The 13,273-nt window shown below is 41.4% G+C and overlaps 1 protein-coding gene across 1 annotated transcript in view; it reads right to left on the bottom strand.

Annotated features, from left to right (window-relative positions):
* Positions 1–13,273, bottom strand: part of TLE4 (TLE family member 4, transcriptional corepressor) — a 95,869-nt gene that overhangs the window by 29,847 nt on the left and 52,749 nt on the right. Inside the window, 2 exon segments of the mRNA XM_041396282.1 lie at positions 10,577–10,593; positions 10,995–11,199. Of these exon segments, the coding sequence (XP_041252216.1) occupies positions 10,577–10,593; positions 10,995–11,199 (222 nt within the window).

Raw genomic sequence — 13,273 nt, 5'->3', positions numbered from 1 at the left:
AAACAGCTGGTATCAAAAGAGTTGTGCCTTGCGCAGATTAAATGCAAAAAACCTCTGATGCTGGATACACTAGAAACGGTCTGATACTGAATACCCTAGAAAGTATGGCAATTTTTGATGGTGTATCCTGTTCCTCATCCAGCAGAATAGGAAGAAGCATTGAAAAAATGGCACCCCCAGCCTTCACCACAGGTGAAGGTAACGCTGCTAACCAGAAAACCTTCATAAAGCACACCAGAGCCCTACAGGTCTGAAAATAACATTACTGCTTTCCAACTCCTGCAGTGTGACAAAAAGCTTTTAGGCTACCCTAGATGGTGAGCACACACTACTTTTTTCTAAGGGCAACAAACTGATCATGGACAGATGCCTTTATGCTTAAGGTGGGGTCCCTTTGCTACTCTTATGTCATTTTTACATACTGACATGGCACTCACAAAAATACTGTACTGCAAGGGAATGGCAGAAAAAGGTTTCTCTAACCTCACAAGGTTTACTGTAATTGATTTAAAAAATATTATTTTTACATTATTCAGACACTGAATTCTTCCCATAAACTGCAGTACTGGACAGCAAGGCTCATTACAAATCAGCAGTTGCAGATCATGGCACAAAACTTTTCTCAAAGCAGGGAAGAAAAGCAAAACATTAATTTCTTCCAGGGCTAAAATAAATTGCAGTATTATATTTTTAGAAGAAATAGAGAGGCAAGACAGAAGCATAGCATCAACAGATATGGCTTCAACAAATATAGCAGGGAGAAAGGAGAAATATAAACATACAGGTGCAATTACTACAAGCCAAATACAACAATTTCCTAATGCCTGGTATTGGAAGATCACAAGGCAAAGCTTTATGTTATTTAGGTCAGCACTGGCTTTTCCACTCAATGTAACTAGTGATTTCTATATAGTCAGTCCAGTTTGTAAATATAATAAAAAGAGAAAAGGACTCAGCAATACTCTGCCATAGCTGAAGAGTTTTATGTTGTGTGTGGTCTGTGCCAAACATAAACCACACACAACTGCGGAAAACCCTTCTGGGGGTTGCTGTAATTGGGAGACGTCTCTCCTGGCCTTTTTTCCATATTCCTGCACTGCACATCTGCAGAACATGCCACTCTGACAAAGCACAACTCTGCCAGCAAAACTAGTGTTATTGTCTATTTTGATTAATTTGCTATTGTTTATTTTGTCAAGATTAATATAGCGAAGAAAATACTGTACACCCTCTTTCAAACAATAGAGTGGCTTGAAATATGCCAGCTTCTCTGTATGGTGAATCTATGGTAGACAGCTCACCCAGTTAATGGAAAAAAGGAACAACCCATGTTGAATCTTTTCCTTCTCCTACCCCTCCGCCCCATTTACTCATAAGTAGGCATTAAGAACACTCCCACAGCTGTATTCACTGCCTCTTGAGTGGCAGAAAAACAGAGGTGCAGCTGTGTCTACTAATATTCGTATGCAAACAAGTAGCACTGGACTGGCTGCTATACCTCACTTAAAAGCTGCTTGGTACTCTTTGTTAAGTTTGCAGATCAAAAAGAAGTGATACAGAGTAATCCGCTGTCCTTTTAATGCAATTAGCAGATTTAAGTGGCATTTCACTTCCAACACTTCATTAGAACACTGACTGCATCCAGCAATTGCTGATGATACAACATTCACAGTGTTCCCCCTACAGTCCTCCCTGAGACTTGGTGGAAAGCTGGGGCAAGCCCTGAGCTGGCAGCCATTAGTCAGAGCCAGCAGCCAGCACAACTTCTGGATCCAGCCGTCAAACCTGTACCATGGTGCACTGCAGCAGGGGTGAGGGCGGCGGAAGGGAAGAGAACACCCGGCACCTAACAGGGAACCGACAGGAAATCAATAACCCCTGCGCTAGTGGTCTCCGAAATTCCTTCAGGAGGCAATGGAAAATACCATCTCCAGGATTTGCATCTCTTAAGCGTGATTGTGGCTGGGCCTCTTGCCGGGTCAGCTGCCTCATTGCTGACTTTTGCTACACGTCTTCATTTTACGATTTCTGTGAGACTTTCTACCCCTCAAGTTCTGTTTATTCTACAGTCTTGTGACAGTGAAGCATACAAGTGGTCAAGTCCAGTAAACATGTCGTGTGGACACAAGACTTTACTTCCAATTTTTCTCTTGGATCACTTTTTCATGTAAGACTGACAAGCCAAACAATACCTCAGCTTAGGAAAAATACATTTTAAACTTCTTCCCCCAATGCACCCAAACACAAATTAACAGCATCCCAGAAAAAAGTGACATCAAGCTGAATTTCTTCAATCCCTTCATTGCTGGAAGCACTGCTGGGGAAGGACCTGGCTCTGGCTCCTCTGCCAGGAGCTTGGGGCATCCCTCGGGTACCCTCCAGCTCTAGCCCTGTTGCTACCAGCCAGCACAGCTCCACTGGTGCCAAGGAAAGAACAAACTAAAAAAGATTAATTCGCAGATGTTCATGCATTTCACACACAGGGTGCCCTGTGGTCTGTTGCCAGGGCAACAGGAGACCACCAGCACGCGCTTTATTGGCTTTAAGAAGTGCGTCTTGGGAGCTATAGTCCGAGAAATGCCGCATGATAATCTTCAGGCTTTTCAGAAGCCTTGTTTTGTGTTTATCCACATTTAACCCTCTGAGTGTTATTAAGAGCACCACTATGTCTGACATGACAAGGACCACAGAGACAGGATGTGAGGAGACAAACACATCATCTCCGTTTCCAGCCCAGAGACCCTGGAAAGCATGTCCTCAGCAACTGCTCCCACCTGCCCTGCACTGAAGTTTTCACCCACAGCCTGCAGGTAAGCTGGCAGGTAAGCTGATGTAGGGCAGACCTCAGTACAGCCATATCTGGGGACAAAACTGACATCAGAAAGTGCAGATGCAACAGAAGTGTCACACTAGACTAACAGATAACTGATGGCAAGCACGTTTTCTCAGTAACTTCAAAAGAAGATTAAAAAGAATCAAGACCATTTCACTAACTTTCTAGACACATGACACATGAAAAACCACACTTTTATTTGGAACCCCAATACATGACACCAGCAAACCATCCATGCCAAAACCTTTACCAAAATGTATAAATTCACACAGAGAACTTCCCTTCCTCTCCTTACTCCAGGACAGTGTCAGGTGTCTCTCCTAGCTGTCCCCTCATCAGCCAGTGCTGCAGATGGGAGGGGCAGGAGGGAACAGGGGTTAAAATCACAAATGATACAACATGGCAAGCAGCAGCAGCCGCCGCTACTGACATCAAGCGCTAATCCAGCAGGAGAAGAGAGACAGAAAGCAAGGGTGGCAGAAGGGATCAGTAGAAGAAACGGCTTGCATTCAGACTTGCAGGAGAAAGAGCATGCAGAGACAATCATTTCCTGGGAAAAGCTAAAGCCTAACGAGAATTTACTCTGTCTCCTTTATTCAGACAACCAACCCCTTTGTGGCAGGGGCTTCCTGACTGACAGGAACTCAGGGCTCTTTAATAGGATTTCCATATTATTTCCAACACCTGCCTATAAGTTATTTGTTTACATTGAAGAAGGCGAGATTCTCAAATCAGGCATCTGCTTCTGGTTCAGGCATATTTTAAGAAACCATGTAGAAAGAAGCTTTGTTGCTATGGAGACATTTTTATTTTCTTCCCTTAGTTGGATGAAAAACATTAGCATTTCCAATTTTTTGTTCTTCAAAAGGCCAAATGTCGCTTAAGAAAAGACAGAACTTTTCAAATCGCTATGCAGAACAGGCTAATCGAGCTTTAGATATTTAATTAATTATTCAACTCAAATAGAGCTGTACCAAAGAGAGGCAGGAAACAGTGCAATTTTCCTGCAAACTTCCCTCAATGGCCAATTCCTGCTGACCAGTCTAATTGCTTTTTCCCTCAAAGCACAGCTATAACTTTGTAGTTCATGTTGCACTCAACAATCTTGAATAACAACTTGCATATCAGTCAGACTACCCATTTCCCTAAATTCATCATCTTGGATTAGGAATGTGCTCCTTTCCCAGTGCCAGAAAACAGATAAGAAGAGCCATACAAGTATACTATTAGCATTCAGCGACTTCACCCATATGACAGAAACTTCCAATGCATGTCATACATGTCACTGAATCCAGAAGGTGCACTCCTTCTGTCCCTTTAGTAATCTGCATGCCTAAGGAATCCCTTGAATCATGTAAAACTAAGGGATGTTCCAAGTTACTTTGGACCTAAGGTTTTAAAGACAAAATCAAAATGTTACATGTTCAAAAAAAAAAAACCAAAAAAATAAAATAAAAAAAAAAATCACAGCACCAACAGAAATCTCTAAGCCAAAAACCTAGTCTGTGTCCCACTTTTGACAAAAATTGATACATGTTGTTTATTTTCTCCGATTACATTGACAAACATCTATGTAACTTGACCTGCAAATGTGTTCCTCATTCCAATTCATCCACCATGAGTAAACTAATGTAAGACATGAATTCCAGCATGTAAAGTACTATTTTAATTGCATGCTTACAATGCTTGAAGAGACAGAATAAACAAATTAATTTCCTGCCTTCACTTCTCTTCTCCCAGTTATTATATTGTCAAAGTCTTTGCACTGGAGACCTTTCCACCCACCTCCTCATTCCAGCAAACTTCCTCTTCCTACTCTATGATGTGAAATCATAATCCTGTGTTATCAACATCACAGTCTGTTGCCATGGAAATAATTAGACATGACTGCTCAGGTTAGAAATTACAGCCCATGTATGTATTTGCCTTCTGGGTGAAGAGAGCATCTGTAGAGAGAATATTTGAGTTACCCTAAATAATCAAGTGGCAATATAGAAGTTTGACAGTGGGATGCACTTTGGGAATTTGACCAAATGTGGGCACACCGCTGAGTAAAAATCACCCTGTGGTAATGTGCAGAAAGATGTAAGAAAAGAGGACAGCGTGCCATTAATAGACAGAAGTGGGTAGAAAACTACTGGGTAAAAGAGGTGAAGCCATCAAAACTAGCAGAAGCAGCTTATTCTTTGATGCCAGAATATATGCTGTCACTTTCATATGAACATGAGTACTCTACACTAAATTAAACTTCACAGATGACCTCCTGAAAAAGACTAAAGATGTGATACTGCATGAATGAAAGAAATTTAAAACTCAGTTGGGGTGGGGAGGAGAAAAGAAGAAAAAAACACAGCAGGGAGATACACCCCTGCGGTTTAGTTTCATGTTCCTTTTAAAAATCACATACTACAAGAGCTTGAATCACACACTACAAGTTTAGCCATGAAAAGGTTATTAAGAAAAAAAAGCAGTGCCAAAAAATCAGCTCTTTAAGATAGACTGAGACAAACAGGACCTTGCTAATTAATATTTGTTCTGCTTCAGCAGACAGTTACTGGATGAGACTGCAACAAACAAGCATGTCTCACCCAATCACATCATTAATCCACTCACGTTCACCACCTGAGGACCAGCTATGCCCCACAGATATTTATTCATCTGTTCCACAAACAAACAAATTACAACACATTTTCTGGAATTAGGGCACCTGTTACATTCAGCACAGCTTACACGCCCAGAGGCAGATATCAATTAATACTGAAAAAATTACTGTATCAGAAGCCAACAGAAGTTACTCATTATTATTTGGTAATGCTACCCCCAAACCACCCAGGAACATCAAAAACACACCTCTTGCAGAGCAGTGTAGTTCAAATCCGCTCTGTTTAAAACCACCGCTCCATCATAAGAGAAAGCAAAATACACGCAATGCTTCATTCCTGAATGGCAAAAGTTACAAACAGAATCCATGGTATGAGTCCGAAATGTCTGGATTTTAACAAGCCTGTCAAGTGCTTTTTAGCTGAATGGTGATTAATTGGCCAAAGAACAAAATGATCAGGAAATAAATTCTGCAAATTTCTTCCAGTTTGTAACAGGTAACCACATTTTTTTGGCTTGTTTAATAGACACAATGCAGAGACATTTGGCAGGACACTCATGCCTCTAGAGGAAGTCCCATTTAAAAGAAATCTGATAATCAGGGCAAATTCCACAGAATACATAACAGGAGCTAATGTGGTGTTCCTCTATCAGCGGAAGAACAAAGTTAGCAACATAAATTACATTTGGTAATATCCAGAAGTCTTACATTATATGTTGGGGGATTTTTATTTTAAAGTATCTTGTACTTTCCAGAAGTGCATACACACACAGCTCCTCCAAGCATCAAGTTACTCACAGATTCAGGAGTAAGCAGCCTACTCACAACTAAATGAAAAGAGGTATAAACACTTAATAGTGGCTAAAAGCTTGAGAAGCACTGGAGCACCTGCTACCACAAATGTAAATGCAATGTGCGAATCACATCCATCCACTTTCCCTGTATCGCCCACATGTGTAATTATTAGCTTTCACACAGATTAAGGCAAAAGTAATTTTATTTCTAAATTCACCTCAATTTGCCCTGACAGACTTCTCCCAATTCACCAGCATGTTGGCCAGAAATCCATCCCAAAGCTCCATTTGATGCATTATTTCATATCTTTTCTTCTAAAATTCTTTTTTCCCCCCAGAGGAATCTCAAACTAGCTCTTTTATTTCTGTCACAAGACTGCAATTTTCAATTATTGGCACTTGTTACTACTGAAACAAATCAAAATGAAAAAAGGTTTCATCACCTTGGCAAGTCTTACTATAGGCATAGTCTCTGCCCCAAATAATTTTAAAATCAGATAAAGGAAGAAAACCCAAAAACCAAAAAACAACCCAAAGAAACAAACCAACCAACCCCAAAAGAAAGGCAATGCACAACAGGCATATAAAGAACAAGAGATCTACATTAGAAGTGATAAAAATTTACACACGTTGGATCCTGTGTGTGAATCCACATGTTTCAGGAGACTCTGAGGTTCTTGAACAATCTGCTCAGGGACATCCAGGCTACCTCTGGCAGGCACACAGCCCAGCACCAGCATCTGGGAGCTCCTTCATTCCATTTGCTACACTGAAAGTTATGGGAAGAGAGTGCCAGCACTCCACCACTTTCTGTCAGGTAGAGCTTTTTTACACAAGATGTTTCCACAGCTTCCCCAAAGGGAATCAATTAGAAGAGGAAATTTGTTAAGCACAAGAGAAACTTTTGCCACATTTGTCCCAGAGATGATACTGGGGCTGAAAAGAAGGACATTCCTCCTGCACCAAGAGTTCTCAGAGGAGGTGGAAAAAAATTTGTGCAAGCGAAATTTGCAAGAAAGAATCCACTTAAAATAATAATATTTTCCCCCTTTTTTTTTCCTTTTTTAAAAAAAGAAGTTTAATGGCTTTGAAAAGGAGACACACCAAGTCCTCCATGAAACGCTGTGCGGTTAACTGCAGAGCTGTTTGTCTTTCTGTCTAAACAGATTATATTCCTTCAGAGCCCTTAAGCTAGGGCTGCACTTTGAGCGCAGCCCTGGCACATGCCACCCTTCCCTTCCTTTTGTCCGCTCCACAGCCTTGCCACTGCACAAAGAGCACTCCCATGACCCAGTTTACTGCATTTAGAATTTTCCCATACCTCAAACTTTGCAAAGAATTTGGAGGACTGGATCCGAGAAGAAATCAAAGAGCTCCCAAAGCTGCCCTTCTACACAGAGCTTGCTGTGTCAATGCTGATCTATTATTTAGGAACAGCTCCTGGACAATCTCATGTTATCGGAAGGTGACTACTCAGTTTCAGCAGTGAAGCACTCAGTCAGGGGAGGTGCTGGGCAGGATCAGGCATAACATGTCTGGTACAGTGAGGCAAACTGCCTTTTCCCTGGCCTGAACTAAGAGGAGAGTCAGGAGCAGCACAGCTAGAGACAGCAAGTTTCAGTAAGAAAACTGCTCAGCAAATCCAAAACACTCTAAGTAGTGGCAAGAAATGGGTCATTCCGAATTCCTTTCTTTGTAGAAATGGATACTCTACCTTTGTTATCTGAATTGCACACTAAAGCGTAAATTTACACTTCATGAGCTATTTTAAAATCCACCCTGCTTAACAATCTATATCAGCAAGAAAACACTTTAAAGTGTCTCTCACAATTAAACCCAGGCACAACCTTATATAAACCAAAATTTTGCTACCATATCAAAACGTTACACTGGGGCTGTGTAACATTGCCCATATCCTCATTACATGGTACACTAATTACTACCAGCAGATTCAGAATTTTCTGCACATTAGAGGCTTTTAGAGGAGCTATAAAAAATTTCAGGCATCATTAATTTAAATTTGTATTGAAATTTCCTTTTGACAGATGGCCAAAAATTACTTACTATTTAGAGTACCAGAGCCTGCCTGTTTGCACATTGGAAGAGGAAAGGGAAAAATTAAAAGGAAGAAGGAAATTTATGTCACGTTCATCACCTGTTAAATGTTAAGGAGCATTATCCTGCATGAATAAATTATTTCATACAAGCACACAGACTCCAGCTGGTTCTGGCCGACAAAAACTGTCTCAAGTCACACGGCAGACAATCATAAAAAGCCTCTCTTAACCGGGAACCACTTAAGGGAGGAGGGATCGATTGAACAAGCAACTAACTGCTACTCTGGGCATCACTGAAAACATTTAAGGAAATTAGCAAACTATTTCACCTTGCAAAGCTGGCAGTAAGCCCCATAATGCTGACACACAACCCAATTCACAAGCTGAGCACCGTGCAAGACAAACATCTACTTATCATTTCAAAGTAAACTGCACAAAGTAGATGCCCTTCATTCCTTCTGGAAGCTGTATGAGTAATAGCACTTTCAAATCAACCTCAGAAAAAAATCAGCCTTTTCAGTACAAATGCTCACCCTAATATCCATGCCAGCATAAACACCCCAACACCTCACAAATGTTACAGAAACATGACTAGCATATATTGTTCAGAAACAGTGAATGGCATATATCAGCAATTCCCCTCAGTCACTTTCTTGAATGAAATCATCATGGTTTCAACTATATAGATAAGCAAACTTACTCAAGAAACTACATGGGTTTGTGCTCTCACAGTTCGGTATCTCCTCCACTTGCATTTGTGAGTTTGAGTGAAGAAAAAGGAAAATGGACTAAACTTATCTGCTCACAGTGAAGACTGGATTTTTTCTACGGAAATCATCATTATTGTGTGCTCCCACCTTATTGCATTAAGCAGCGTTAGCAGTTTCCAGCCCTCATGACAAAGAGGCTGAAGTGAAATCCAACACGCCGTTGTCTTAGTCGGCAGATAGACAGCTTCAGTGCCTTTGCTGCTCACAGTGAAAACTGACAGTTCCTGTCAGCTCCTGGCTGTTATGCAGAGCCATGTGTGTAACAGCAAAACTGACAACTATTGGCTCAGTTGCGCTTGGCTGGGACATGTCAGGAGTGCCAGTGGCAGAACGGGTGTGCTGGGATAGGCTGTGGGACACATCCCCACCTGTAGTTGCCAAAGAACCAAGGTGTCAGCTCTTGTCTCAGCACTGGATGGACAGGTTTCTACTGGGGACAAAACCTGTGCCCAGAACCTGCTTCTCCCAACACCATAAAGGGAACACCAGTAATATCTGCCTGACAAGATCCTGCTGATCTTGTCTAATCACACTAGACTCATGCTGTGAACATCTCTTCCATCACTTCCCCAACCCTAAGAATATATTATATCTTCCTAAAAAAAGCACCACTAGAAACTTGAAAAACTGTTTCTAAGTGCTCCATAAGGTTGGCACAGGTCTTGCCATTTCTAAGAGAAGTGTATCTTTCTTTTCACACTCAGCAGCACCTAATAAGGCTTGATCTTGTGTTTCTGAAAACTGCGCAAACTAGGAGAGCACACCCATCAAGGAAGAGGACAGGACATCTCTCCATCTGCCGCATTAAAACCCCAGGAGTCCCTGGAAGACTCTGATGGCCATCAGTATGGAAAAGAATGTATTTCACTGAATCATACTTGTATTACTGAATGCTCAAAATTATACGAGCTGCAAGGGATGTTATTACATCTACTTATGCACATCACCTTACACGGGATACAGATATGCTGCAGAGTCACTCAGAACCTGCGAATTAATTTTTGGAAAAGGAAGGCATATTCCTCAGTGCAAGCTTCAGTACCACGTTCATCAGGGTAGAGGGAAGGGCAGCTTACTCCACTCCAACTACAGGACAGGAGGCAGCACCCCGTGTCTCCCACTGTGAGCAAAAGAGCTCTCCTTCCTCAACTGCATTATAAGGAAATATCAGAATTACAATATACAGCATCCAAATGACTCTAGACTACTGGCTTATTCTTTCTGTCTCAAAAGTTTGGATACAGACCCTGGGCAGTCCTTTCTTTTCACCCAAGAACGGCCTCAATGCTGTTTCAGTAAAATCCCTGGTCAGCATGTTGCCTGCAATCCTAGCTGCCCCACTACCAGCCATTGCCTAAATGTGACACACAGGCTATGCAGGGTGCTGCCACTCAACAAAAGCATCACAATCCAGTTCCAGTTTGTGACTCTTTCCACCACTCTGTGCCACACTTCAGAAGAATGTAGTGTTCACACACCTCTGTCAAGCTACCCTTTACACCTACGAAATGAAATCCTACCTTGATGGAGTCTCTGTCTGCATGCAGAGCAGCCCCCATATGTAAGGAAGGGGACATACAGTGGCAGGGGATGGGCATGTGGGGGAAGAAAGAAAGAGAAAAATACTAGTTAGTTTACATAAAATTATACATTTATCATACTCCAAAGAAAGAATCCTGATGTCTGTTAAATAATATATTGCACAGATGTTAACTTTTCTGTACAGTTAATTATTAATGTGGTACAGCCAGATTTATAAAACTGGATTTGTAGCATTTGAACACAATTTCTGGCTACTGCTAGATAATAAACACTGAAGTAATTAGCTAGGACTCTTCTAAAAATTGCTCCTCCCTCCCCACCTTTGCTTGCTTTAAACAGGAGAATTTAAAAAAAGAAGGAAACCAAAGCCAAACACTCCTCTGTGGCAGTGCCTACCTCTTTGGTGATCATTATCATGGTGCTTCTTCTCATCTTTAATTGGGAGGTGGGACTGCCCCCCCAGTGCACTGGAGAGTGCCAGGAGACCAGCACTGCTGCCAATGGGTGGGATGGCGGGAGGCTGCAAGCCCGAGGGGTGCGGAGTGAGCGGCACAGGAAGACCATGTCCATGTGACAAGTGCTGGGCTTGGAGTTGTTGCTGCTGTGAAAAACAAAACCCAGATATTGAATTTGTTCAGGGAGCTGGGGATTGTTTAATTGATCACCTACATCAACCGTGACTGATCAGATCAGTCAATGCATCTGATCAATCCAAGATATCAGTGCTCACAAACATCCTGGCGCCTTAAAAATGTCCAGATGTTTGGACACAACATATTTGGTAAAACTCAGACTGAACTGGAAAACGACGACAACAAAAATTAAAAAATAAAAAAAAAGAAAGCAAATTAATGTTACCATTTTGGTGATTTTTTTTTTTTTGACAGAAGTATTATGCTTTTCTCTTTCTAGTAGAAACACACCATGTACACATCTAATCAAAACATATGTAACTGCAAAACAGTTATATAATAAAAAAAAAGCTGAAAATTGAGAAAATTAGTGTTAAACAGTTCTCCCAGCGCTACTGCACAGCATGCAGTGAAAGTTAATTTGAAAGAGAAAACCTGAATTAACAATCCAGAAAAGGAAACTGGTTGCAGCCACCATTTTAAGCCCTTTAAGTGTCCTCAGTGGTACTTGAGCAAATTACTAAAGAAAATCTAATGTAGCAAGGCTTGGGTCCTCCTGTAGGCTTGCTCAATAATGCTGAAATAATTGGGCACTCTGTGCACGTTTAGTGATGCTCGAATGAAAAGGTAGAGATCTGCCCTTGTACTCTTCTCTAGCTGCTGACTCTGTGTTGTGACAGGTTTATTTGAGTGGGACTGTGATGCATGCACCAGTAACTGCACTGACAAGAGTTTAAAGTCATTTTTACCAGTGCACTGGCAACACATAGAGAAAGCCCTTGAGAGGCTCAAATCGGAGTGCTTGACCTCAACCAGGGCTGCATCAAGCTCTGTGCTATACTAACCAATGTAGGGTAGATAGACTGTTGCTATTTGTTGGAAAGGCAGCGGAAAAACCCCCTGACAAACCAACAACAAAAACCAAACAGGTGAAAAAGTTTAGTTAAATACACCCCAAGAGAAATCTGTTCAGGTCTAAGGCTTACACACCAACCATCCAACTAATTAGTGTTCACAGAAAGGACAGTTTACCCCTGGAATTTTCTTTTCATTTTCAAGCAGTTACTGCTCAGGATAAGTCAAATCCTAAGTCTTCTAGGATTGTTCTCTCCCACCTGCATGTCTGTACACTGGACTTTAGAAGAAACAAAAACTTAACTTCCTTTGCATAAAACCATTCCACTTTAAACTTCTAAGACTTACTTATATAAGAGAGAGCTGAAAGTAAAAGGATGCAAGTCACAGCACACTAGATAATCCTTGCAGCACACTTTACACATAGCTCCCTTGACACCCCACCCTGAAACTACAGATCCTTCTCTACTGCTTGGAAATAAACCTCATGCAGTGGAATCAGACTGGCAGTGGCATGCACACATCATGTAATCCAGACCAGTACTAGAGAAAATAGGTCAATGATCTAAGAGAAAGCTATGGGGGAATAAAATTACAGAAGAGGGTGGGAGGCAGACACCAAAATCAAAACCAAATGAACAAAAACCCAAAAATAACTTTCTTCCAAGGGGAAGAAGAAGGAAAGGGTAAATCTTTTTCCTGCTTGCAAACCCATGTCATTCCAGCAGGTGTTCCTTCTTGTAGAACGTATCAAACCCTTTTTGCTTGCTTGATGCTCTTATGGCAGTATGCTTCATTCTTCAGAATATTAAATTAACTACAATGAAACAAAGCAAGAGAAAATAGTGTATTGTTTAGCTTCAGGGTTTGAATGGGGCTGCCTTACAACAATCTGGCATGCCTGACTTGGGGAGGGAGGAGAAGAATGAGCAAAAGAAAAGGGATGAACGGAATAATCTGTGTTCTGCTACCTGGTTTTGAACAAGGAATTTCCTATTCCTATTTGATAATGTGCTGTAAACCACAGTATGAAGATTTGTCTGAATCTGCCAGTGGCTTAAAGTAAAGACTTTGAGAAGAGCCTGAGAATATCAACAGTGAGCTTTCCCCTTGTTAACTATTATACTGCCAACTGAAGAAGAACACTCATTACACTCTACTGTACAGTCCATACAGATCCGCCTACTG

The sequence above is a fragment of the Onychostruthus taczanowskii genome, unplaced genomic scaffold, assembly GCF_017590055.1.
Source record: "Onychostruthus taczanowskii isolate IOZ18803 unplaced genomic scaffold, ASM1759005v1 scaffold129, whole genome shotgun sequence".
Lineage (NCBI taxonomy): Eukaryota > Metazoa > Chordata > Aves > Passeriformes > Passeridae > Onychostruthus > Onychostruthus taczanowskii.
This window is presented reverse-complemented; position numbering and strand designations above follow the sequence as displayed.